At 45.4% G+C, this 25,796-nt stretch overlaps 11 protein-coding genes and 1 non-coding gene across 12 annotated transcripts; 5 read left to right on the plus strand and 7 right to left on the minus strand.

The window, feature by feature from the left end:
* Window positions 1–589: 589 nt before the first annotated feature.
* On the minus strand, window positions 590–2,301 carry PAAG_06921 (C6 transcription factor (AmyR); the record flags this gene model as incomplete). Its single annotated transcript, XM_015846059.1, has 3 exons — window positions 590–1,091; window positions 1,160–2,182; window positions 2,243–2,301. The coding sequence occupies 3 exons, from the start codon at window positions 2,299–2,301 to the stop codon at window positions 590–592; spliced, it is 1,584 nt and encodes a 527-aa protein (XP_015700494.1).
* A 1,736-nt stretch (window positions 2,302–4,037) lies between these two features.
* PAAG_12300 (hypothetical protein) lies at window positions 4,038–5,287 on the plus strand (the record flags this gene model as incomplete). Its single annotated transcript, XM_015847811.1, has 4 exons — window positions 4,038–4,158; window positions 4,463–4,821; window positions 4,934–4,996; window positions 5,123–5,287. 4 exons carry the CDS (start codon window positions 4,038–4,040, stop codon window positions 5,285–5,287), a joined length of 708 nt encoding a protein of 235 aa, XP_015702555.1.
* PAAG_12301 lies at window positions 4,315–4,398 on the minus strand. The gene has a single exon. It is a non-coding gene; the product is annotated as a tRNA-Asp (tRNA).
* A 734-nt stretch (window positions 5,288–6,021) lies between the features above and the next one.
* Window positions 6,022–6,914, plus strand: PAAG_06924 (glutamate-1-semialdehyde 2,1-aminomutase; the record flags this gene model as incomplete). The annotated part of the gene is made up of 3 exons (XM_015846060.1): window positions 6,022–6,213; window positions 6,248–6,551; window positions 6,601–6,914. The coding sequence occupies 3 exons, from the start codon at window positions 6,022–6,024 to the stop codon at window positions 6,912–6,914; spliced, it is 810 nt and encodes a 269-aa protein (XP_015700495.1).
* A 47-nt stretch (window positions 6,915–6,961) lies between these two features.
* Window positions 6,962–7,246, plus strand: PAAG_06925 (hypothetical protein; the record flags this gene model as incomplete). The annotated part of the gene is made up of 1 exon (XM_002790968.2): window positions 6,962–7,246. One exon carries the CDS (start codon window positions 6,962–6,964, stop codon window positions 7,244–7,246), a length of 285 nt encoding a protein of 94 aa, XP_002791014.2.
* Window positions 7,247–8,568: 1,322 nt separating this feature from the next.
* PAAG_06926 (hypothetical protein) lies at window positions 8,569–11,713 on the minus strand (the record flags this gene model as incomplete). Its single annotated transcript, XM_002790969.1, has 2 exons — window positions 8,569–10,398; window positions 10,616–11,713. The coding sequence occupies 2 exons, from the start codon at window positions 11,711–11,713 to the stop codon at window positions 8,569–8,571; spliced, it is 2,928 nt and encodes a 975-aa protein (XP_002791015.1).
* Window positions 11,714–14,739: 3,026 nt separating this feature from the next.
* On the plus strand, window positions 14,740–16,856 carry PAAG_06927 (hypothetical protein; the record flags this gene model as incomplete). The annotated part of the gene is made up of 8 exons (XM_015846061.1): window positions 14,740–14,939; window positions 15,169–15,585; window positions 15,668–15,777; window positions 15,829–15,854; window positions 15,906–15,957; window positions 16,025–16,091; window positions 16,147–16,348; window positions 16,557–16,856. The coding sequence occupies 8 exons, from the start codon at window positions 14,740–14,742 to the stop codon at window positions 16,854–16,856; spliced, it is 1,374 nt and encodes a 457-aa protein (XP_015700496.1).
* A 661-nt stretch (window positions 16,857–17,517) lies between these two features.
* On the minus strand, window positions 17,518–17,886 carry PAAG_12302 (hypothetical protein; the record flags this gene model as incomplete). The annotated part of the gene is made up of 1 exon (XM_015847812.1): window positions 17,518–17,886. The coding sequence occupies one exon, from the start codon at window positions 17,884–17,886 to the stop codon at window positions 17,518–17,520; it is 369 nt and encodes a 122-aa protein (XP_015702556.1).
* Window positions 17,887–18,463: 577 nt separating this feature from the next.
* PAAG_06928 (hypothetical protein) lies at window positions 18,464–19,773 on the plus strand (the record flags this gene model as incomplete). Its single annotated transcript, XM_015846062.1, has 4 exons — window positions 18,464–18,869; window positions 18,932–19,083; window positions 19,106–19,249; window positions 19,465–19,773. The coding sequence occupies 4 exons, from the start codon at window positions 18,464–18,466 to the stop codon at window positions 19,771–19,773; spliced, it is 1,011 nt and encodes a 336-aa protein (XP_015700497.1).
* Window positions 19,774–20,848: 1,075 nt separating this feature from the next.
* On the minus strand, window positions 20,849–21,140 carry PAAG_06929 (hypothetical protein; the record flags this gene model as incomplete). The annotated part of the gene is made up of 2 exons (XM_015846063.1): window positions 20,849–20,876; window positions 20,947–21,140. The coding sequence occupies 2 exons, from the start codon at window positions 21,138–21,140 to the stop codon at window positions 20,849–20,851; spliced, it is 222 nt and encodes a 73-aa protein (XP_015700498.1).
* A 24-nt stretch (window positions 21,141–21,164) lies between these two features.
* Window positions 21,165–21,490, minus strand: PAAG_06930 (hypothetical protein; the record flags this gene model as incomplete). The annotated part of the gene is made up of 2 exons (XM_015846064.1): window positions 21,165–21,340; window positions 21,403–21,490. 2 exons carry the CDS (start codon window positions 21,488–21,490, stop codon window positions 21,165–21,167), a joined length of 264 nt encoding a protein of 87 aa, XP_015700499.1.
* Window positions 21,491–22,041: 551 nt separating this feature from the next.
* PAAG_12303 (hypothetical protein) lies at window positions 22,042–22,762 on the minus strand (the record flags this gene model as incomplete). The annotated part of the gene is made up of 2 exons (XM_015847813.1): window positions 22,042–22,372; window positions 22,716–22,762. 2 exons carry the CDS (start codon window positions 22,760–22,762, stop codon window positions 22,042–22,044), a joined length of 378 nt encoding a protein of 125 aa, XP_015702557.1.
* Between the last annotated feature and the right edge of the window lie 3,034 nt (window positions 22,763–25,796).

A 25,796-nucleotide genomic window follows, 5' to 3' on the forward strand; every position in this document is an offset into this window, starting at 1 on the left:
GAAGCAACATAAACGGGTATCTCAGCCGTACTCAGCACATAAATATCCGAATATCCCTGTGCCAATTTAAAGGAAAAGGGAACCTCTTAGGGAAAGGTTGCACTATATACAAACGGTCTGACACCAGAAAAAAAAGTTTGTCCTGTCGCAGCCTTACTTAGAGCCAATGCGTGTATTTTGTCTCTTCTACTCTGTATCTGCATGCTGTTGTTGTTTGTTTTAGGTACAACTGATCCTTCAAAATTTCCCATCGAACTGTCCTGGTCATCTACACTCTGTCGATCCGCTGTGACTAGTTCCCAACTATCATCCTTCATGTGGGTCCTCATGTGCCTGACGAGGCGATAAAGAACCTTGACGTGGTCGGTGATTCCAACCCCAAAAAGTCCCCCGTTTGCCCGCAAAGTATAGGGCACAAATGTGACTGGGATCCAAATGGCCTCGATAGTGACGTGAGAGCTCCGCCAAGTCTCTCTCTTCCATCAAATGTTGGCGTGGTGATATGCCTTGCAGTCGAACGCTGCATCGTACGAATTATGTCCCTAACCCAGGTGTCGACGTTGAAGAGTCCCTCTGGAGGACCGGTCCGTTAGCTAACTGCTGCTCGACGGATCGGGAAGAACGGATAGAAAGAATGGATTGTTCCGATGCCCTCGGAATCTATTGCGGCTTCCGATGCCACTTCTAGAACCTCCATCATTGATCTCCTTGCCGCAATGGAGAGGTCAGATGGAAGCGTCTCTTGGCTTCCGAATGATTTTTGGAACATACCACGCTCTGGGAGCTTCCACATTGCCGCCCGGAGCCACTGTTGAGTGACAAGAATGTCAATTTGCTGGGTCTCTAATACTCCTTCCAGGGACATAGGGGAACTCAAGTCGCGAAAAATTAGATTTGCTAGTGCTTGTCCGGAAGCCTCATCTACCTGGCCTGAAACAATCCAGTCGTAAAGATCTGGAGAAAGTTTCTCGAAGAGGTTAATTAAGTTCAGAAACCCGTACGCAAGGATAGGGTCGTCCTCATTGAAGACTTCTGGTTTTCTTATAGAATTCCTCAACATAACAGGTTTGGTTTGCTGAAGTGCATACGCCCTGTCAAACTGAGATGTTAACAGGGAGAGATTTCCAAGGGTAGACATTATTAATGTTTAATTAAATACCTTTCAGTGACAAAAAGCAGCCAGAATACCCTTCGTCTCTCCTCAGCTTCACCGGCGTCAAAATTGGAGTACGACGACTCTTGGTGAAGCCTCAATGTGTGGGCCATGAAGACCGCCTGGCAAAGATAGTACCATGCGTGGTGGTGTCTTTCCAGATTTCCGTACGAGATGAAGAGATAAAATGATGTGAGAAGATTGTCGATGCTTGGAGAGTCGATCAGGTCGTAATCCAGCCTTGCTCTTAGGGCTTCTGATAACAAGTCCTCTCCCGATATTAACGTTCCGTCGTCTATGGGGGTTGGATCCTTGTCCGACCCATCACGCTGTGCAGGCCCATCCAGCTTCAGTTGGATATGAGTTGCTGCGCAAAGGGCTGCAAGAAATGCATATCGCTGTGGAGGTAGACGTGCCGGTTCGCTGCTGTCCGCCAGTATTTGATCTGGTTTGAAGACAGGCATAATAGGGAATAAGTACTTTAGATACACATTCAAATGCGCGAGAATAACCAAAGAAGACAGGCGGGAAGAGACCGGTTGAGGGTCTGGTGGATATTCCCAAGAGGAACTATCAGAAGAGATGATGGGTCCGGGCAAGAGAAATGGCGGAGCAGGAAGAGGTGGAAGACTTCTATCAAAATCTCCAGAGAAGGTGGAGTGAGGGGGCGTTGGAAACGATGGCGAACAGGGAGATTCATTGCCAGGAGAACCGAGAGAAGAGCGGGGATAGAAAGTGCGAAATTTTGGGCCTTTTCGCTGTAAGACGTCCGTGTATGCGCAGCAGAGAAGAGCACTCCGGCATCTATCGCATGGATAGAGACGGTTGCATTTGAGTTTGCGGCGACGACAATTATCACAGACCTGTTTCATGGTGGTTTTTACCTTTGGCGTGTCCATTATGGCTCCGTTCGCAAAAACCTGGAGAAGAAAACGTGGTGATGCTCGAGCTTGCTCAAAAACGTGGTAGCTGGTGGAAGTTATAAGTCGCTGATCTGGACCCGACAGCACAAACTTCTGGAAAGATTCCCTCAGATAACGGTAGTAGTTAGGTAGGAAGACACCGGCTGTAACTCAACATCTCAATTACGGATTGTCATCAAACGGGTTCTTCCTTTTCCTAACATGCCAGCCGGCGAAGAATCCCATTGCAACCTATAGGGGAAACCCCCCACCAGGGCAATGATGGCCGATAGTCCACCGCTAACCAACTAACTATCATCACCAGCGCGCCATCTGTGCTGATCTAGCGTGAGATATGGAAATATTCCAGAAGCCTGTAATGGCCAGAATCTGAATCTCGAGGCAAGGATTCCTGGCAACCGCAGTTGCTATTTGTGGTGATGTTGGCAAGTGATGTGCATCCAACTGCATCATTTAGTTTAAAACAAGATGGCCGTTGAGGTTCATGCAAGAAACATCACCATCTAGAAACGTTTCCCGCCCACCCTGAAGCTGGAACACTATATGGTTGCCGCGCAATGAACGCCCGCTAGGATCTTCATCTTGGCAGTGCAGCCAAGGTGGGAAATTGGTCTCTGAGGCTCCAGGCTCAGGCATTTGAACATTGCGAAGATGTTGGCAGAACACCCCGTGCCCTCTATATTCATTTTCTCCCCCTCTTTTGGTCCATTGATGGTTTTCACGACGATGATGGTTGAATTTGCATTCAGTGGAGTGACGATAAGCCAATGAAGTTATTGGCAGACCAGTTTTTAGAGACGCACATTTGCGTTCTCTGGAATTCATAATGCAAAGACTCTGCTGCCCAACCGTTAGTTTTGTCAAAATAATTAGTGGCCGTTGAATTCCGGCATGCTGAATTCTTACGTCCAATACCTTCATTTAAAACACCGTGAAAGCCAGGAACCGGGCTTTCCCAAATACCTCATAGATATCGAAAATAAAGAATGAGGGGGCGCAAATTAATTCGTCTTCATTTGCTGTCACACCGCCCAGGCCTCCCGATGGATACTGCTTATAGTTCGGGCATTGCTTTCCCTGGAGCTACGAATTTCGGCGGGGTTCTCACAAACCTAAACAGTGGAGCTGGACTTGAAACTGTACCACATGAGGACCATAAACAGCGGACCAGCTCCATGCTAACTGAATAGCAGCATTCTATACGTTTTGTCAATTGGTCTGTCGGCTAAAGCAAAATCTGTAATCCAAGTACATCGCCACAGAAAGGAAATGAAGCACAATCCCCTGAATGCAGGCTCATTATTGCCTGTTTAGTGCCGTGAATCGACGCTCTGCCGATCATGAAAACGCAAAATCCTCTGTATTAGTGAGGTTTACCATTGATGGAAGATAGGATGGGTGTGGGAGGGGCGCTGTGTTGAGCCACAGAGGTGCAAAGATGATCAGGCTCAAGTTCATGACAATGAACCAAGTCAATGATGAGCAATGCTTTACCATAGCTTAGTGCATAGCCGCGCCTGTATCTACACCCCAACAGCTGATCGAGTTGCCATATGCATGGCTATACAGATAGTAAAAACGATGTCGAATGAAGGCGCTCCGACCCCATTCACACAATTAGGGGCATTCACAAGTTTAGATGCGTCAAGAGAAACATAGGCTGTTTCCCAAATACCAGCGCATCCTGCCCGTCTCTATTACATAGGCCTGGAGGTTGGGATGACTCAGTGCCTTTTGCGACCACTGCGGTTCTGTTTATCAAGTCGTCTTGCAGCACATAGACCTCTGTCAGTGCTCCTGCATTGTGCTGCTGAAAACAACCCTGCAGTGACATGTTGTGGAGTGAATCTGTGTGTGGCAGCACACAATCATGTCTGCACACTTGTATCTTGGTGATATATGTTTTTATTCATCTGTGGATTTTGCAGCTCATTCCACCTGGCCACAGGCAATTTGTCGCCATGTCCATCGCCCGGATTCTTGATAATATCCTCAGTGGCATGCCAAGCTTTGCTCCCCACGTCTCCGGTCCGTTGGGATTGATTGCGTTTAACCTCCGCATCTGCCTGACGATGACAGATGGTGAGCAGCAAGATTGGAAGTACGATGAGAAGGAGTATTAGTTGAAGGGGGGAAAAAAAATAAATAATAATAATAATAAAAATAACGTGGGAATAAAATCTCAAAAAAAAAAATTAAAAAAAAAATTAAAAAATAAAAATAAATAATAATGGAATTCTCCCCGACAGGGAATCGAACCCTGGTCTCCCGCGCTTGAACTTTAATGACAAGCGGAAATCATGACCACTAGACCATCGAGGATGTTCTTGATGGAAAGTTTCCATCAACAGCAACTTAGATAAATCAGTCGCTAATCAATGCCAAGTCCGCTTCTTTATCATGTTCGAATATCCAATCCAAACCCAGACACAAACTCCCCTCCTCTCATATATTCAAAGATTTCAATCACTTGGAGACACGATGATATCTCGTAGCGTTCGATATGTATATACGCTTTCTCACTCCGGCGCAATCTCCGTCTATCGACCGCGACCACGTTACTTCAGCATGGCGAACGTGAGCAAGACCTCTACCGTTCAGCCCAAATACGCTTCCTCAACGCCTGAGGAGCTCAGCCAATTGGCAGTAGATACCAAGACATTACTGGACAGTAATTGGACTCTCGATGGAGAGAAGATGGGTGTTACAAAAACCTTCTATTTTAAAACGTACACAAAGTGCCAGGTTAGTTACATTTGCACAACCACCCTCTGTCCATGCGGACTGGATATTCTCTGAATAATTTGGCTTCCAATCTCTTTTTCATTTCTTAAGCAAGCATTAATTTCGTGTGTAGGACTTCTTCAATTTGGTCGCGATAAAGAGCAAATCGGAAAACCACCACTCAACAATGACAGTTGTGAGTGCTGTCAGCCCTTTTTGCAAGCTCTCCGTCCAACGTCGTTGTCCCTTTAAAACGTCAGAGACTGACGGAATACGGCCCCCCCCCCCCCCCCCCCCCCCCCCCCCCCCGGCTAATATCTAGAAATTCCGCTCTGTTGACATACACTGGACAACTCATAATCCACCGGGTTTATCCTCAAAAGACACGTTGATGGCAAAATACTGCGATGAACAAGCCAACATACTAGGCGCAGTGGATGCATCCCAAGTTCAAACATGTTCTTCCCCTCCTAGCCCAAAGAGCTAATGGATTCATCAAGCGAAACAAAATGAACTTGCCTTTGATGAATTTTTTGTGCTGAAACTGAATTTCGAAGTGAATATAAAAAACGATGAGACGGGTGAGTGATTAGCAGAGCAGCTGCTGGAGCTGGATCTCCATTTGATGCGCTCAATTTTGGCTGGAAATGGAGTCTAAGTATTATTTTAATATCTTATCTTAGATGCTGCGCCAAATGCTAACCTGATAATCGTCCTTGATTATGTTTGAAGCTCTCTACACTATGCAGAGGAACATGTTCTGTAACGCATGTCTCCAGCAGAGACACCCCTGCGTCCCGCGATATTCTATCATTCTGTCGGGAAAACCTATATTAGCAGACAATATTCACTAATTGAAATGTTATATCAAGAATATTATGAGCCAATATCCCAGAGTAAAAATGGACTCTTCCGGCTCTCCAGTTTTCCACTATACAAAAATAATATGATATATTACAGAATACACAATTCGAACCCGTCCAATCATTTTTAAAATCATCGCGTTCTTCTCCACTTGGCGCCCATAACCGGCGTATCTTCACCTTTCCCGCTCGTTTTCTACATCGCGTTAGACCCCTCTGTCATTAAGCAAGGTGGAAAGATCAAAATAACAATGCTCCGATTTCTACCCGCGAACAATACAACAACAATGTACTGTTCATAACACAATTCAAAGGCATATATCACCCAGACAACTTAAGAGGAGAGAAACCTCGTAAAATGGATAACCCCCTTAACATCCCACCTCTCTGCGGCCCACACGCTCGCTACAAATCCCGCAATCTCCAATCTCAGGCCGCTCATCAAGATGCGCTCAAGGATATGCCTGGCGGAAATACCCGCTCCTCCATCTTCTCCACCCCATTCCCACTCACCATTGCCTCCGGAAAAGATGGAACTGTCACTTCTCTAGTCGGTGACTCCTATACCGACTTCCTTGTGCGAGGAGTACAGTACTAGGCTCCTCGACCACTTCAACGCGCGCATCGCCAACGCCGTATCCGTCGCGATGGCCTGCGGTTCGACCTTTGGCGGTATCAGTGTGCATAAGAGCGCGTTTGCGGCGGGCGTCTGCCAGCGCTTTGGGGAGGCAGGGGTGGAAATGGTGCGGTTTGCGAATTCGGGCACAGAGGCGAACATGGTGGCAATTGCGACTGCTCTGGCGTTCGTTAACGGTCGGGATAGTGGGGATGGGATGAGCCATAGGAAGAATAAAAGCAAGATTCTCGTCTTTAGTAATGCTTATCATGGTGCGACGTTTTACGTTTCCCATTTCTCTTATCACTGATAATGTTGGAGGGAGAGTAGTTACTGGCGGCACGACGGGACCTGCTGCGACGAATCTCCCGCACAATTTTGTCGTTGCGCCGTTTAATAACGTCGAGGAGACGAGTGCCATCGTTTCGGCATTAGACCCTCCGAGAGGCAATGGGTACAGCAGGAGCAGCAAGGGCGGTCTTGCAGCGATCATCTTCGAACCCATGCAAGGCGCTGGCGGCTGTGGGGCCGCCTCGAAGGAATTTGCATGCTGCTTGCGGCAGCTCGCTGACGAGCATTCTTCCTTATTCATCGTGGATGAGGTTATGACGTCCCGACTTGGGCCTGCGGGATAACGCATAGAACTGTTCGGATTTAAACCAGACATTATGACATTGGGAAAATGGGTTGTGGCGGGATGGGGTTTGGGGCGTTCAGGGCTCGGATGGGGATTATGGAGTTGTATTTGCCTGGTGGTTCGGGGCATGGGAAGAAAAAGGACGGGTTGAGTCATGCGGGAACTTTTAATAATCATATCCTAACAATGGTGGCGGGGAGGGAGGCGTTGGGGTTTTACACAACGGAGATGGTTAGGGTGCTTGATGGACTGGGAGAGAGGTTGAGGAAGGGGATTTCGGGGGTCCTTATTGAAACTAGCGTTGTAAATGACAAGTATATGGAGCGGTAGTGGATTGAGCAAGTAAGGAGGGGTTCTTGTAGAGGTTGGCACATTTGATAGCGAGAAAAGGGAGAGGGAGGCTGGGGTGTGTCCGCGGATGTTTGTGAGCGGGTATAGGAGTTTGGTATGTGTGAGGTTTACAAGGGAAAGGAGGTGGAGGTGTGGACGTTGTTGTTTTACCATTGTATGCTGGAGAAGCTTCTATTTCGCTACGAGAGGATACATGGCGCTGACGATGGAAGCGACGGATGCTGATGTTGACAGGTTCGTCCAATGTGTCCGTGGTTTTGTGGAACGATATAAGAGAGCTGTTAATTTCCTAGCTATATTCAGTAGTCTGGTCTGGTGGGACAAAAATAAGTTAACATGATGGAGGTTGATATGGTTTGAATTTAGCAGAGTATGGATACGGTATGATTGTAATTGACCACAATGATACTGAAAACCATTCATAGAAACTGACATTAAAGATCAGCTACATCTCTTCTCTCAGTCTTCAGAATGTATCACTGAACGAAATTCCCCAGCGCTGCGCTCGCGACTGTGCTTGAGCCAATACTCTGCTCCCTTCGGGGGAGAAGTGCTGTGAATGACAAATACAGGAAAAGAAATAGAGAGATTGTATATCGTAAAAGAAAGAAAATATGTTGAAGAACGTAGAGTAAAGGAATATGGTGTTAAATTGAAAATATGCATGGGAATTGAAGATAGAAAACCAGCCTCGAAAAATGGAAGCATCCCGAGAGAAAACGCAACAAAGCGCATCCCATGGGGTGTGTATGAGAGAAAAAATGGAAAACACCAACTCGTTGCAGGACCTATCTATCTCTATCGACAGACATCTATACTCGAGAGTTCATGTCTGAGCGTTAGCATTTTGAATTGTTAGCGCATCCCTTTGCTCTGACAATCATGAAAAATTGGAAAAAGAGATTATCGTCGAAGCTTCATGCAGAGTTATTCGTGATCAAGCCTGGCGCAGGTTCTTCGTTCCAACGGCGATCCATCCACGAGAAGAAGAAATGAAATGAGATAAAAATTGAAACAAATAAAAAATGAAAAAAGCAGCAAAGTCATCAGCATTTGCATGTGCACATCGAAAAAAAAAAAAATAAAAATAAAAAAAAAAATAAAAATAAAAAATAAAAAAAAAAAATAAGTGGTAAGAATCAAGTTAAAAACAAAGCGTTAGGTAGGGAATGGAATGGATACTACATAAAAGGGCTCTACAGTACTCCAATAAAATGATGCGGCATAAAGGAACAGAACGCAATGAACGCTAAACGCCATTGACTGGCACAGCTCAAAACAGTTCTCATATTGATTCTCAATCAATCAAATTCCTCCCCAGCATTGCCAGCATCAGATACTGCGCTGAACGTACGCTGTCTAACATCCACCCTCCGTGTTCCCATGCTGTTAGTTCTGGGCCGTAATTGGAGGAAACCGGTGTTCTTGGTTCCCGAACCAAAAACTTCTGTCCCCTTTTCGTTCAATGAATTTTCGACTGATGAGGTGACAGTATTTAAAGAGGCTGCAGCGTATCTACGGAATCCAGGCTGTATATTCGCGGGAATCGTAGCTGGCAGGTTTGAGCCAGGCGAATCATAATTCCTACGAAGAGGAATAGACATTTGACCCTGAGTGGTTGAACGGGGTTGGCCGGTCTGCTGTTGCTGCAGTGGTAACTGTTGGGACGCCTGCTGTTGATCCGGGAGAGGGTGGTTGGAAGTATACTCACGTGAAAGTCGCCGGTCGCGAGGTGAATAGCGAGATATCACTGTATTGATTTCAGTCATGGCTCTGGAAATCGGACGAAGGGTTTTGTCATCAAGATCGTCTTCGTCTTGAAGTCGTCGGTTCCGAAGAATGGTGGAGGCGCGGTTGAGCCGGCTTGGTGGGGTGGAATGGGTGGGAGTTGAAAGCGGATTTGTATTTTCCTGGGTGTTTCGAATAGAAGTAGTTCCTGTATTCAGGCTAAGCAAGCTTGCACGCCGTGACTCTAAACGGCTACCGGCAGCTAATCGCGTTGAGGGGGCCTGGCCGCGTTGAAATTCCTCAGGTTCATGACTTGCGCTACGGCGATATGCGAGGTTTGGCGTTATCGACTCCCTATCCATCATACTATCTGTCTGGTATTGGCTAGATGCGACGTCTCGACTACCTGGTCTATTATTCGACGAAGAAGCCAGCTGTTCATCCGACAATGCCAAACAGAGCTCTGTTAATCCTCTACACAAACTATCCGCCTTTCGTCTCATCTGCCGATCCGAAATACCCGCCCCGTTAACAACAGACATCCCACTGCCATGTTGCGGACCGTTGGAGCTAAGGATGGTGGCCAGAGTTAGAGCATCGGCGGCAGTTGTTTCAAGAGCACGATATACATCTGCATTGAGTGTGGGTTTGGCTTTCGCTAAAGCAGTGTGAAGTAAAGGGTGAATTTGGTCAGCCACAACAGCGGCGTCTGGTTCTGGAGCTGGAGGTGTCATTTTCCGCCCATGTTTGGGGGAAGAAGAAAGAGTTGTCGCTGTAGTCGTCGCAGTACGGGGTCTTTCACCAGAGACACTAGACATTGCAGCAGCAGAAGAAGGTGGTAGTTTTCCTGTTAGTTCCAATTTACGAATTCTCGACTTCAAATCGTCCAATTCATCCCAGACGGTAGAAGGTGCCGTAGTAGATAATGTAGATTCCGTCCCATCCAATCTTGATTTTTCTGCATCCAGTCTCGACCGCTCAGCAGCTGCATCCACACTGGAGGAGTTCTGCGTAGTTCGCATGGTAGATAGATTTGATTGTCGATATGTCCGCAGTTGACCTTGGACTTGATCCTGGGCAATTGAACCTCGCCTTTCGGAAGTGTAATTCGAAAGGGTTTCGGGTGATGTTTCGCGGGTTGTACGAGTCAATCTACTCCCAGGAAGCCCAATAGATGACCTGGTGCTGACACCAAAATATCGAAGGCGACTGTTCTCATCCATTGGGTGCTGGGTCGAAGTAGGGGATCGAATTGAGGAAGATTCACGTCCTATTGAAGAAGGGTTGTCTTGGGACAGTAAGCATGTAACATGATCAGAGTCGTATCGGGAAGATTGAAGAGAAGGGGGCTCCTCATTGGCTCGACTTGAACGGGAAGGTAGACCAGAGAGTCCAAATTTTGACTGGTGGAATATATAAAAGTTAGACATATGGAAATTTTAAGGGGAATAGTAAGTCGACAGCGGGCGACAGCAGGCGACAGCCGAAAAAAAAAAAAAAAAAAAAAAAAACCGGCTTAAAAGAACAATGCACATGGCACATGGGTACAACAAGTGCGCACAGCAGGGACTATAAAAAGAGAATTCGAAAAAGGATCCATAAATGAAAATCTAAGCCTACCCTTTTCCTCTCGGTCCTCGTTGTCGCACTGCGACGGAGGGAGTTTGACTTGGCAATATTTAAGAAGACATCATCCGTTTTAGACCGACCATCCTCCGCGAAACACTCCTTGCTACTTCCATCCATGTTTCCAGCAGCTGTCATCTGATTACTGCGATCACGACTATTGCTCCCTAAGAAACTTGCGCTCAGGCGCGTCCCAGCGATTGACATCTTGCCCTTTTCCCGCGTTGGAGCTGTACTAGATCCAACAGGTAGAGGTGCAGACTGTTGCGGTTCGGAGGCAGCCACAGAGGGGGGGTTTGATTTCAGGACTGCATTAATGCCAGGGGCGGGGCGAGGAGGTTGGAGGTTCGATTTCGATTTCGATTTCGATTTCCTGGCACCCCCAAAAGATCGTGGTCTATGGAGGTTGATTGAGGTTGAGGTGGATTTGTGTGGGGATGTGGGTTGGCCGAGCGAACGCTGTGTGGAAAGCGCGGGCGGTGGGCCAGACGAGGCTTCGATGCCACAGGAGCTACGAGACGCAGGCGGTCTTTTCTGATGGGGAGATTTGGGCTCAAGACTGGTTTGTAATTTGAGTGAATGAGAGGACGTTGCAGAGGATGAGGCGGTTGGAGGGGTGCTGGAAGCGAGGTTGGTGGTGTTGGTGGTGTTGGTGGTGGTGTCGGTGGAGGAGAAAGTGTATAATTTGTCCAAGTCAACGGTAGTCTGGGTCCGGGGTGTCTGCACCAGAAAAGTAGGGATGCTGGTTCGGGTGGGCTGTGGAGGAGGCTTTAGAGCATTTATCTTACGTGGAGCAAAGGCAGCGAGGGTAGGATCTGAGAGATTGGCGGGGTTGCTGGGACAGGAATTGCTGCTGGTGAAGACGGGCAGATTGGACGTGGATTTGGGAATTAACAGACGACGGGTAACAGGATCTGAACGACGACGGTCGGCATGCGGCACCTCGGCGGGCTGGCTGGTTAAGGGATCAGTCTCTCTGCGAGAGCGTAGCCATCGTCTGTCATTTTTGGTGTTATTCGACTTCGGCTCCGTCACTGTAAGAGTCGAGGTGGAATGGGAGTTGGAGTTGTTGGAAGTCACAGCAAGGGGCATTGCGTGGGTCTGACGGAAGAACTTGGCTGGGTTAAGAGGACGTCAGAGCATGTTGTGAAGAGAACGAACATCCACAACAAGAGAAGACCAGACGATCGTAAATAGTAAGCAAAAGACGGTATAGGCAAACAGAGTAAAAAATACGTTAGTAAATAAGTAAATAGTAGATATTAGAGAATACTATTTACTCCGTATACAAGGGGGGGGGAGGAATTGTAAGGAAAACTCGCAAGAGATCTATCTACTCTTCTGCCAACAACCAGCATGAAAATGGAAAATGCCGCGATGAAACTGTTTATCTCGGAAAATTTGGGGTCAGAAACAAGGGATGTAGAACAGTTATGACCTAGTCCCACTCCAGAAATAACCTGCTGAAGTCTCTTCTGCACTACTCTCAACGACGGGGCCATTTGCCCACGGGCGGTTATCTAACACCATGTTTGTGGCGCCCGGTTGGTCTCATTCTCAACATCGTTGATGTTTCTCTGATGTTAAGGATGGGGTTTCAGGGGGCCTCTTAAGACGTAAAATTCTCCTGCAAATCGTTGAGAGCTGCACAGTATCGTGCAACGGCCTAGCTACCTATCCCCATATCCCAATTCCTCCTCCGAATACTGCGTATAGATAACTCTCCCTCGACTCTGGCCCCCTGAGAAACCCCGGTTTCCTATCCTCAGACCCCAAAGGCTAAAAATACCCTAAATAACCACCTAAGCGCTAGCTGATCTGGAACGATTTGCAACAATAGCAGAACATGAAATCCCAGCCCCTCCATTCTACCTTTCTTCTAGTTCCCGGCTTGTTCGTTGTTTTTAGCTGAAACGTCGGTACAGGATCCCAACCATCAACTGTTCGTTCCCATAAACAAACTCCGAAGAAAATAGCAGAAGCATTCTTCTTAGGGCAATAATTTCGGTTGGGTTCAAACCAAGGTGTTCGACGATTTTCGACGATTCGATGCAACCACCTCCCTCATCGATTTGGCAATGGCCCATTGGTGGCTGGGACAGCAATCCCATTATCTCATCCGCATGAACAGCACGCCACTTTTGCTTTTTCTTTCTTGCTTGCTTTTTTCCTGCTTGCTTCTTTGCAACGCCAGGGAAGTATAATGTGCTAACTTGAGATGGAGGTAAACCTTTTTTTTTTTTTTTTTTCTTATAGTTCGATTATACGGAGTGAATTGCAAACTGGTTCTGTGCAAGGAGCATGCATTGAAAGAGATTCCTTGGTTTTCGGTTCCGTGACTGGTTTCAGGAAAAGTAAGATTGGCTTCCCCTCTCTTGTCGAGAGGTTTCTTCTGAGATAAGCCGAAAGTGAGTGTGTAGGACTTTTCCGTGCGACAGTCGCTCTGTAGCAAAGCCTTTTTTTTTTTTTTTTTTTTTTTTGTGCTGATCTCTTGTCTTGTCGGAAGTGCTGCTTTGGCTCAAGCTACAGGAGTATTTCGGCAAACCCTCTAAGCGGCTCTAGAAACAGTGGCTTCATCTTGTTCGTCCCCTTTTTTTAATTCCTAATACATTTTCGATCTCTCTAAAGAGATGTGGACGACAAGGTTATCTTGTTGGCTGCCATGAATTAATTGACACTTGTTTTGGTCTGATATTTTAGAGAGAGTGTGGAGGGGTAAGGTTGTGAGAGTTCAATTGATGTCAGACGGCTTTCTACAGGCCGGTTGAAAATGCAGTGCTACAGAGTGGATACATGTTGGAGAGTACTCAACGAGAGTCAACATGCTTGAAAAATCATCGCATCATCCAACCAAATCCGCACATAGGAAAATGAACCAATTATCCCATATTTCCATTCATCACGACTTCATGTCAATTCTTTGAACTCCTGCCCACCTCTATCGCCTCCTCAGTTGTCAAGTTGGCAACATCCATCACAACAAACGTTTCAGTCTAACCAAAATGTGGCCCGAGTGGAGTTTGTCCCTCAGTAAGCAAGCAAACAGCTAGCAAAGCATCATAAGAATGACGAACCGCGAACCGTCACGTCATGACTTTTAAGCCATTGTCAATCATTCTGAATAGAGCTCTGTCAATTGATAGAACCCACGTGTCTTTGCAGAAAAGCGTTGACGAATTGAATCTCCCGCAAGATATCATGCGCTAGAATTAAGAGAAATGCATATCATCATCAGCTCCGAGACCCACCATCTCTGATCTGCTGGGTCTATCTTCTCCCTCTCATGACAGACCTTGGAATTTGGGATACTTACCAAGACTGGGGAATATTCTTCGCAAACTTGGGGCTTGGTTTTCCCTTCCAGTTCTAATCTTAATGAAACGGCGCACGGGGTTCGAACGTCCATAGAGAGCTTTATCCCCATCCCCATGTTCAACCGAAGAGTAATGAGAATGGTGTCCAGCTATTTCCCGCAACTATCACGCTAACAGATGTCCCACTTGATGGATTTATGATATATATGTGTATATTAATTCCGTCTATCTCTCCCAGAAGAGATAGAATTTAAAGTGCTATGAGCAGGGCCAGTCGACATACGCATATCGAACTTTCCTCTATGACAGTTGATCGATTAATTTGATATGCAATGAACAATTCTTCCAGTTGAATAAATATCCAAACCATGTAGTTAATAAACTACTCGGTAAAAAATTTAACCAGCGAATTCTTGATAGGAATCGAATATTCATGCCGCCGCTTACTCACTCCCTTCTAGTTGGTGCGCCACAACGGAATGATAAATACAATGTAGAATCCCAAGCCACCTTTTTCATTAATTAATTATTAACAATTATGATGTCACAAAAGGATGATAACATTGAAAAAGGAATCGAAAATGTTATCATCACTTCTAACAGTGGTAAGAAGTTATTATTATTATTTCTCTTTCTCTTTCTCTTCTCTTCTCTTCTCTTGTAGTTAATTGAAGCCCGATTTGAGCGAACGTTTTACACTTCTAGTAAAACTAATAGTATCATCATCTAAATTTCTGTGCAAAATCATTATGATCGATTGACTTATTCAAAGACTGTCCCAGGAATTCAAACTGACTGGCAGCTATGCAGCGTTCGTCTATGTTAAGACCTTCCGCTCCTATGGGAACTCCTCTGCTCTCTGGTCCGGACGGGAACCCAGGCGATACTGTCCAGGCATCCAATGCAAAAGTTCACTTGAGACATTTTGGAAGTGTTGGCATCTTGTCCTCAAACAAGAAACAGCTTCTGGACTCAGCAAAGATACTATTGTCAAGGTGGAAGATGTGAATGTTTATATTACTCTTTTCAGATAGCTAAACAAGAACCACCACTAATCCCTTGTAGGTTGTTGCACAGGTGGTTAAGAAAAAGAGCTGGCGCTCATTGGATGGCCAAAGAAGATCATTTACATCGAAGATCTTGCTGAGTTGCCTTGTGTCGTTCTCACCACCACTGAGATGACATTTGTTTATGACTGGCAGCGCATTCAATTTCTTTTCTTACAGCTTGCAGCCATCACCGCCAACCACCCCTTGACACTCCTCCACCTTCGGTATCGAGACATTGTCTTAACCCTGATCCGAGATCCGGACGGTGGACGCCCCCGATGTTCATCTTCTTAACACCAAAGTTTTACGAAGACATTCCTCGGAGACAAGGCACTGTATATGTTCTTGATCATCGCGGCGCGGCCTGCTTGACTAACAGAATTGATGGGAACGTGTTTAAAATGCCGGAAATCATCTTTGATCCAACCCTGGTGCTCAGCCCGCATATCTGCCTGCTGTCTATGCTCTTTCGTATTGGAGGTTTCAAGTTGATTTGGACAACTGGACAGGTGTTGGATTCCGCAGAAAATCTCTACAGCGCCAAAGTGCTGGATGGCAAGGGACAGCAGCAGTTGCTACTAAAGGATGAATTACTGGATAAGTTTGTGTTTTGCCAGACGGAACCAAACACCCACCAGATTTAAATTTTGCTTGGAGCAGAGGATGACCGCATCCATGGTAAGGTCCCGGATGCGAGCCGGCGAGATCACAGGCTTTGAGCAGGTCGGCCCCCCCCCACTCCCCCAAACAATCTTCGATATGCTGGACCTAAGGCTTTCAACAACAGTAGTGAGTATTCTCAATCCCTTTGCATCCCTGTTGCGCCAGGCTAACCCATGAACAGAAGAGGTTACGGACGATCTCCAGAACGTCAGCTCCAGCACTTAGATATTCGCTCCTTTGTTAAAAATTATTAGGTAGATGTTAACGTTGATGCGCATGGCATTGTCCAGAAAACAGGCTTATAAACACAGTTAGTGCTATTTGCCTGCTCAATAAGTGCATCAATTGACCCCAAACGACTTATAAACTCTCTCCAGAAGAATCACGGTCCCTCAAATATCGCCCAGTTGTCTTTGACGGGCAGGATACAGTCAAGAAGCGCAAGTGAGAGTTAGAATATCGTGAAGCTGAGTTAGAACGTGTTAACAAGGTATGCAAGACCTCGTTTGGGTAGCTTGATCACGAAACACTTACCGAGCCCAACCCTAAGGTGCTGGAGAAACCTGGAACTTTTTCGCCATCGGACAGCAGAAACAAAGGCAGAGTACAACAGGGCTATCCGTGAGCTGTGTAACGAGAAACAACGGCAGCGGAACCGACGGATCAATGAGAATTTTGAGCGTTACAAGAACGAGCAGCCTGTGATTGTCCTAGAATAACAGCTGGCAGGGAAGCTGGTGGATACCAAAGTCATGAACACTTTTGAGCTTGACACCTGATGTCTGTGTCGGACCCTTGTATCACGAGACTAATATTCCACCGTATAGTCGTTCTCGCAGTTAGCAACCTTTGCAATCGATCAAGCTTGCCATTCTGTCAGTTTGTGGACAGCATGCTGACCAATGCCAGGAGTCAACTTTGAAGCAGAATACCAGCGGCGTATCAACACAATCAACGCGGGAGTTGCATTCTGTGGTGGAGAAAGGCGACCCTCGTCATCCAATCCCGGCCCGGCCCATCCAGTCCCGCAGCCGGCCAGTGTCTGACGACGGTGACTATTCCTCCCCCCAGCCAAGCAGGAGCGGCGCTCGGCAGAGGACGACACCGAGATCCTTTTGCGTCAAGCAACAGAGTCTGTGCGGGTTAAGTCTCCTGACGAATGACCCCAGGTCTACTTTCTCTGCGTCGGGAATTCCAATTGCTCACTGAAAGACCGGGTTGCCCAGTACAAAATCCGGTTCACCTACCCGGCATTTCCTGGACAGTGCAAGCTTTTTCCCAGTCAATAACTGAAAGAATGTTATAGCCCCTATCTACAATAACATTGTTGTGGCGATAACCCTTATGGCAGAGTGGAAAAGGTCCTGTATTTGAGCGGACAATTTTGGTGCGCCACTTCTTTGAGCTGGTAGGGAAATTGCTGGATTGATATAATTATGTCGTCTGAAAGAGAAGGTGACTGATTCCGGATATCACTCTCTTTTCTAGGAAATTGGGCATGATTTGCCCAAGCCTCAAAGTGATCTGATGCTGTTTCAAATGGACCCCCCAAACCTGGAATTGGATCGATGTCATAGGTGCCGTCTTCATGCTTTACAATCATCCCAATTTTGGGAAATCTTATAGAAGCCATTTCCACCTCTCTATCTGTTAGCTCCCGGACTTTTAGCAAGGAGCAGTCAAAGCTATCTGGATGCCCGCAATGGCACGAAAAAACTTCGCGTTTTGGTTAGGAGGAACCCCCCCCCCCCCCCCCCCCCCCCCTCCTCCTTGTGAACGTGCCAGCCACCAAATGCATCCATTGCTGTGTTTCCTGGAAAAAATCCCATAATCATGAAGGCAGCACCAAACAATATTCGCATGGCTCGGCTCATATCCAAACACTTGAGGCACAAGGGATACAAGTTCGTTCGCGAATTAATGCAAGAGTGTGCACCTCATGAAGTAGACGTTTGATTGATTCGGAATTGCATTCATGCAACTGTATGCGTGCAATCCACCTCGTGTTGCCATTAAATTCAAGAAGCCGAACTAGGTGGAGGCCATCCATGTTATATTCAGATAGGAGGTTGCAGGTAATAGAACATGTTGGATCCTCGCTTTGCATGCGCTTTAGCTTAACAGCATACCGTTTGAGAGCATCCCACTTTACTGGAGGAAGGCTGGGTTCTTTGGCGATGCCGGTCTTCCAATTCAAGACAAAAGCGCGATGGCTGGGTAGTCGTGCAGTACAGCCCATCAGAATTTCTTCACAAGAGTTTAATCTAGGTAGAATGTATCCCACAGGATGATCATGTAAGGAAGCTGAATCAGGACCGTCAACAGGTTATGCACAAATGAACTACGTACAAATAAACTCCAAACACGTGACTTCCACACCTCCCGGAGCCATGTGCCCTGCTTGGATAAGGTTCGTTAACTGACTGCTAGTTACCATTTAGTGTGAAGCTCTGGGGCGAAATCCACATGCCTAGTCCTCCTACATTCAACATATCTAATGTGAGATTCTTGACATCTGCGCGTATTCATATCAGGGACCTGTCCCGATGCTTGGTGACTTGTATTTCATATTCTGCAAAAGATCAAGTGTTACTTTGAAGTCATCGTCGGGACAACCCCAACCACGGATAGAGCATTTTTCACCTCGCTTGATATTCACGCCTTTGCATTCGAACGTTCCACAGTTGGCATAAAGACTGGAGGCCATGTCGACAGGCATAAAGGAGTTGATGTTGTAAGGTGCCTAATCTTTAAATTAGTTACATTTCCCCAGTGCAAAAAGGCAATATTTCATTCAGACGCGCAAACCATCGACAATGGTTTTACATCGACACAAGTCATCGTTAGAAGGGTTCCTGGATTTTTCAGAGCCATTCTCCTTAACATTACAACAAAATAAGGCAGCAAGCAACATTCTCATGACGCTGATTGAGGATTATGGCCCAGAACAAATTGGGCGGAGGGGTTACATGCCCGCGATGCTAGTCAACGCAACATTCGAGCATGTGCATACGCAATCAAAAGATGCCTTCCTGAACTTCTTCCTTGTGCATCTCCATGAGCATCTGGATTTGGTAGATGGAAATACTGTTGAGCCTGATATTTCTCTTGTGCTAGCCTATCTCGATGGGTTCTCCTCTTTTGACGCAGACAAGAAAAGCAAAATCCGGAGCGCTGTCGAGCTTTTCGCTGACTACATGGTTGACAATTTCTTTTCTCCACGTAAGTTGGTTATAGGGCATATCATCCATGGCCGGTAGATCTGGTTAACTCAAATTACTCAGTCAGGGTTTCGTTGGTGAAGACACCCCAACCAACACCCCTTTCACTCTCCTCGCTGCGGGCGTCCACGCCAACGTGTATAACGCATCGCGTGTCCATCCTCCGACAGAGTTGTCTTATCCGTGATCAATCATCGTTGTGTCGTGTCCCATCGGTTTGATAGAAAAGAAGCCCAGCGGCGAATAAAGCAAGATGGGATTGAAAGTGAAGACGACGATGGGGCTCTCCTCCGAAACGAACCTGGTGAATTCGAGTATCTAGAAGTTGCTCACATACTTCCTCATTCATTGACCTCAATAGCCTCAGGAAATACGGAATTGGTATGGACATCCTATTATGAGCACACTCGGCCCCTGTTGACATAGATCCTTAGAGTGACTCGAAAAAAATGTGCTCCAAATCCTGGCTATGTTTGAACCTGGAATCGCCCTCCTTGTTGATGGACAAGATATTGACAGTCCTAAAAATGCCCTTACATTAACCCATCACTATCATCGACTGCTCGGTGAATTTGAAATATATTTCGAGCCTATAGAAGGGGCATACAACCGGTACACGATCAGATCGACAGAAAGGAATCCTATTCTTTGTGATCGATTACTTCCCATTTAGTCGTACGCTTAGCCTTAGCCCCAGTTGTTCTATTGACCCACCTTCCTCTCGACTACTTAAAGTTCACCGTGCAATTGCTCTTATTCTCAAACTCAGCGGTGCAGGCGAGTACATTGAGAATATCCTTCGAGATATGGAAGAAGTCGAGGTGAAAGAAGATGGGTCGACAAATTTAGGTCGTCTAATGAGCCTACGATTGAGTGGTTGGTTAAAAACATTGGCTGTCTTCTAAATGCTTGGTCAAGGCGATCTTGCTGGCGAATAAACGTTACTTGCATGACTGCGGCTCTCAAAATTGCCTTCCATTCCAAAGATTCCAAAACTGTTTCCAAAACCTAACACCAAGATACGCTTCGGATGACTAATCCGTAGTTATATGGTAGAAGCGAGTTTCACTCTATTAAAATAAGTTTAATATTTTCTAGAAGCTATTATAGTATTCAATTCTTCAAAAGCAAAGTTGAATACTTTAACTATTATAATATATTTATTTTTATTATGATAATTTTTTGTTTATTTCAAATTAATAATTTTTTGCTTTATTAAAAATTAACTCTAAATTTTATACTGATATTCTGAGTTGTTAAATGACAATTAAAACTCTATACATTGCTTTTAAATAATTTTTTATTTAAGTTTTTCCTGATTATACTGAAATTAAATATTCTTCAGATATTTTTATAAATTTCATTGATAGTAGAGTAGTGCTCTCACAATCATTCATATCATATACTTATTGCAATTATTATTACTGTAGACTATTAACACTGTATTTATGTTACTATAATTATTGTAATCAAACATCATTAAAGAACTTGAGTAATTTAATAATTGAGGATTAATATTAATTCATCACAAGTGACCTTGTTAGAAGAATAAAAATAATATGAAATGTAAGTATAATACAGAGTGAATAAATCCGTTAAAAGCTTAAACAATATATATATATTATCTTTACTTGACCATAAGATATCATCTTAAATCAGTGTAATCAAACATAGAGATATAAAATATTTAACAGTATTGACAAAGACAAGGTCAATTTAAGACCCTTCAGGTTTTGACCAGTTTATATAGATAGAAAAAGAAAAAAAAAAAAACCTAAGCGCTGCTCATCTTGACGCTAAAATGGTGATAAAAACAAGGTTTGTGGGGAAAGATGTGGGTCCTTTTCAACGGCTTTGGTAAATTCCCACTGCAAGATCCACAACGTAGGAAGTTCGTGCAAGGTTCCCCAGAGGTCTCGTTCGGCTGGGCGAACAGTCTAACATAGCGGCGCTGGGGTATCTTGTATGGTACTATTCGCCCTATGTCAGTCGCTTTTCCTTTTCATATCTTATGTCTTTTTTTTTTTTTTTTTTTTTTTTTTTTTTTTTTTTTCCAGTGGGGAGGGGAAAGGATTCACCTATACTGTTGCCCAATTTCATCCCCGGGATGCTGTTGCGCAATTATCATATGAATATGAGGATGTCTCAGTGACCACTTTCGAAACGGCACCGACTGATTGACAACAGATACACCTCGCATTTGCCGGTGTGTGTGGTTGCGGGACGCATGGACATCAGCAAGAAATGATGCTTGTGACGGAGAAGCGGCCATAATTTGCATGGAGTGATATACGTGCTAAGGAACTATAATGGGTCCACCACCCGACTTGACGGGTTTAGAGATGGGTGGTTGGAATGGTGCGGATGACCATGGGGAATAAGAGATCGTGGCCTGGTTTGCTGGGTTGGAACTAGGGCCTATGTAATGTTGGTCTTGGGCTGGGGAAGGCAATACATGGGGATAGTCTATGGCTGTTTGGTCAAGGGTTTTGCAACTAGGTCTATATTATTTTCATAGTATTTCTCCTGCACACCCAGGTGTCCGAGGATCAGCAGAGGCGTGCCGGTCAAAGCGAAGTGGCGGCTGATGAAATCGAATTGGAAGTCCCCATTGATGCGCATACTCTTTGCATACCGTTAGGTGGTGGTGCTCGGATAAAGTACTCAGAGGGGGGGGGGGGGATTTAACGTACGAGACGAAGACATACGATCCACAGACGGCTGTCCCCTCTTCAATCAGTGGTTACCCGAAGTTACTTGAGATGAAGGATATTTGTGCCCAGGACATGCTTTGAAACATGGAGAATATCGATGGGATCGGATGATAGAACTTACTCAAGTATTGATAAATTCGCCCTTCAGGTTTCCAGGAACGTCTACCACTAGTAGAAAATCATCATTGTAAAACGCTGGTAGACGCCCCGACCACCATGTTGTAGCACACATCATGAAAGAGATAGGTGCGAGTTCCCGGGATTAGAAACTGGGGACGTTTCTTCTCAATCACTTTCATCGCACTTTGAAAGCTTCCATACTCCTGTCAATATCTCCAAGTTTGTCCATGTGACGCAAAGAAAAGGATGGATTACACCACAGGTGAAAACTTCATCTTTCTGAGGGATTATAGAATTTATTCCAGGTCAGAACATCTTTCCATCTTTCCACCTCTCCAGCTAGTCCTGGGGTGGTGAGGAGAGGCGTGCAAATACAATGAGAGTCCTCACATGCTCAAGCCAATCCACTATGTCCAGTTCTTGCAGGTCAGTCGCTATATATATCACTACCAGCTCTCTGACCAAGATTTCAGCGTCAAGATAATATCCCTGTCTGAATTGGACTTCGGTGAGGGAAAGAAGTAAGCGCCGAAACCCTTTGAGTTGCTCATGCGACAACATTCTCAGCCGCTCAATTTCTTGTTCCATCATTTCCCTCGCCTGGGAGAGATAAGTTCGGTTCTCCATTTGTACATGGTCCAGCTCACAGTAGAGGTCCAGCCAAAGTTGACTGGACAAGAAAACACTTAGATTGAGACAGTCCTGGAGTCACAAGACAAGTCTCAAAGTATATTGCACCTTCAAATTGCCCCTCTCCCGTGCATGATACAACTAACCAAAGCATCTAATCTCAAAGCAGATGTTCTTGGCTCCCAAGAACATCCGTAATAGGCATCCATTTTCTAACCCCCCCCCCCCAAAACGCGGCTCTCTAAAACTGAAGTTGTATATATGGTTCATCGCCTGAGATAGATACAGCGCCGGAAGGTCCTCACACCGCCCCAAGTTAATAGACCCCTGATTCAACTTTGACAAAAACAGTTTAATGATATGCTTGGAGTCATCAACGTCACCCTTCAGCCACATCAAACTGCTCTGTCGATAAATAATCCTCGCGCATAGCTGCAAAAACTGATGGGCAAAAATCAAGAATTTATTCTCGGCAGATCAGATCACAGAATGTAGTGCCGGATGCCGCTAGCAGAGATTGACAAAGCTGACTCGGTTGGCAGTTGAGACGTTGTGTTGTGTGAAATAGGTTGCCATTACTCTGTAGCAATATCCTTGGATCTGTGGGAATTTCTCTAACAATATTCGAAATGGGACTGGAGAAACTTCCGACTAGGTTGCCGCCAATATTGTTCAGGGAAAACCATTGTTCTTTGCTCTGCCAGTAGGTGCTGTCCCGATGAACCTCATTGCCGGGGGATGTGTCCTCGGGCAAACTGCAACGAGGGACCCGGTTTCGCCCTCTGGCCCTTGAAACCCTATCAGTATATGCTTGAATATGGACGAGGACATGACCTCGATTGCCTAACGAACCTTCAGCTTTCGGTCCTGATTTCAGTCGAGGTATGGGCGGTCTATGTGACCTACCATGACGACAATGTCTGTGTCTATAGGTTTTTTGACAAGACCAGCACCTGTGTACTTGGGAAGTTACGAAGAGTGACATCTCCACAATGGGCCAACGCGAACAGATCTGGCTCGCTGAGATCACAAGAGGCTTGAAGTGAGTAACGCACCGCAGGTCAAGCAAGGTATATAAGAAAATCAGAAAACGGAGCCGCAGCTAGAAGTGGGTTTCTTGTCGTGGGCAGAGAATGATAAATCAAAATAACTCCACCCAAAAATCAAACACTACCTTCATTTCCTGCCAAAATATCTTCCTCATTCTCTTTCACGGTATTATTGGGTTAGAGAAGGCTCAGGACTTAAGATTAGAATTAAAGTCCTAGAAGTACGGCTATTTAGGGATTAGGGCTTGCGGAACATCAAATAGTAGTTATGTTGGGGCGGGCTGCCATACCGACTATCCCTCCTCAAACCCTGGACTTAACACCTTGAACACTTCACCAAAAGCATCTCAACTATGTTAGCAACATGAATTCGCCGTGCTCTTCGGGCAGATTTCAACCAACTGCAAGCGGCCAACCAGCCAAATGGATTTATTCCCCTTTCATTTGATGGCAGTGGAGCAACTTTGACTCCAGGTGGGTTCAAACCTGATCTAGCATACTATGTTGCTGAATCTTTCGGCAGTGGACCCAACAGAGCAACGGGTATGTTTCACCGTTGACAAGTCTCGTCTCGTCGAGGCCCTGCAGGAGATAATCACCTCTTTTTCACTTTGTCGAGGTCCTTGCTCTCTCCTGGGAAATTGGCTGGCACTGGAATACCAGGCACTAAAAATCAGCTTGCCCTATTTCTCAGCTGGTATTCAAAGACAACTGCAAGCTCAAAAGTAGTTCTCATCTCAGGGCCAGGAGCAGAATATAGCCACGGGTACGTTCCTCAAAACCGTAGCCTCATGGTGCGTAGTATACCCACTTTCACTTATCAGCTGTCTGCTACAATGTCAAATGATATGCGTGGAATAACGCAACTGCATGCAAAAGGTTGACTGGTGGAGCATTATCACCACCACTCTGCAAGATTTACCCCAGACAGCTTTCTAAAACCATTCGTTCGTCACACTAGTTGCCATTAATTAGTGCTGTAATCAGTGGGTCTCCAGCGGCTCTTTCATGTACTCTGTTGGATTTAAAAACTTTTATTTCTGTTTGAAGAAAGTTCAAGAGCTTCCATTGTGCATCGGTGAAAATTTTCATTGATTTGAAGAGCCGCTGCTCTCTGCATTCAGCTTTATCAAGGTCAACAAGTAACTATGTGTAAAGAGCAATCAAGATGGAAAGGAATACACACCATCTCTCAGCAGAAACCACAAGGACTGCCAAAAGAGAAAATAACAGATCGTAATGCACATTCACCCAATGTTTTGCATTTAACCTGGGAGGGCATATTTCTATAAATGGTGGTCAAATCAATAAATTTCTGCACTGATCTGCGGCTATTTACAGTAATTTCCCTTTGTCTAATATTAATCGCGCGTTTGATTTTTGACCAATCATGGTTTAGGAGCATCTTATCGGCGCAAACTGCGACTAACTCATATACAATTAATGACATCATTATTCCTCGACAAGTGAGAGAAACCATCTCCTATGGATATTACTCGATATCATATCGTGATCATCTCTTTAAAGACTCCTCTCTTTCCAGAATATTGGTGATAAAAAGTCGAGGCCGTCTATCAAAACTAGAGTTTAAGGAAATGATACCTATTCCAACAACCAGTGATGATTATTGCAACTGTAAAAGAAACCGAAGATGGCGAACAGGGGCGAGGTCGCATTCTCGCAACCCTAGATACAATTGAGTTATAATTCCCCATCCACCTTTCCGCGGAGACATATTGGTGGAATCCCGTTAGAGCTCGGTACTATTTATTACCAAAAGTCCGAGCTCCGCAGACGGCGGCGGGGTTTGCTCACCGATTTTTGGGTTTTTTTTTTTTTTTTTTTTTTTTTTTTTTTTTTTTTTTCAGGGGTGATGCTGCAATAAGCCATATCTCCTCAGGCAGGAGGCAATTTTCCTAGGACGGAGTCCTTGCACCCTTAAAACTCTGCTGGAGCCATGTTATTGAATAAGTATTTAGGCATCACCCTATGGCTAGGTGAAAATTGGTACATAGTGGTAATCTAACTGAAGCGCATTGTCTAACCCCAGGGATGTGGAGTAACTAACTAATAAAGTGCAGTCTCATGAACGGTAGGAAATACTCAAAAGGCTCTTGCAGGCCTGCGTCCATCAACCAACAGAGATTTAATCAGCAAGACATCACATGCATTGTAATGATTGTTAATTCCTCAATACCGCAGAATGCTTTTTCAGTAAATTTTCATTCTGATTTTTGGGTTTCCTGGCAACGCTGAGTAGTATCCTACCTACCCAATACTGTTTCCCCTTTGCTCCATGACAGGAAATTCAAATTCCAAAGTCATGATGTCAGACTACGGAGAGAATTTGAATGGGAATTGAGCGGGCATTTATATAGCCATGTAAATAGACAATATCTCTGGCCTTCCCATCAT

Source organism: Paracoccidioides lutzii (genome assembly GCF_000150705.2).
Source record: "Paracoccidioides lutzii Pb01 unplaced genomic scaffold supercont2.21, whole genome shotgun sequence".
In the NCBI taxonomy this organism is placed as follows: Eukaryota; Fungi; Ascomycota; class Eurotiomycetes; order Onygenales; family Ajellomycetaceae; genus Paracoccidioides; species Paracoccidioides lutzii.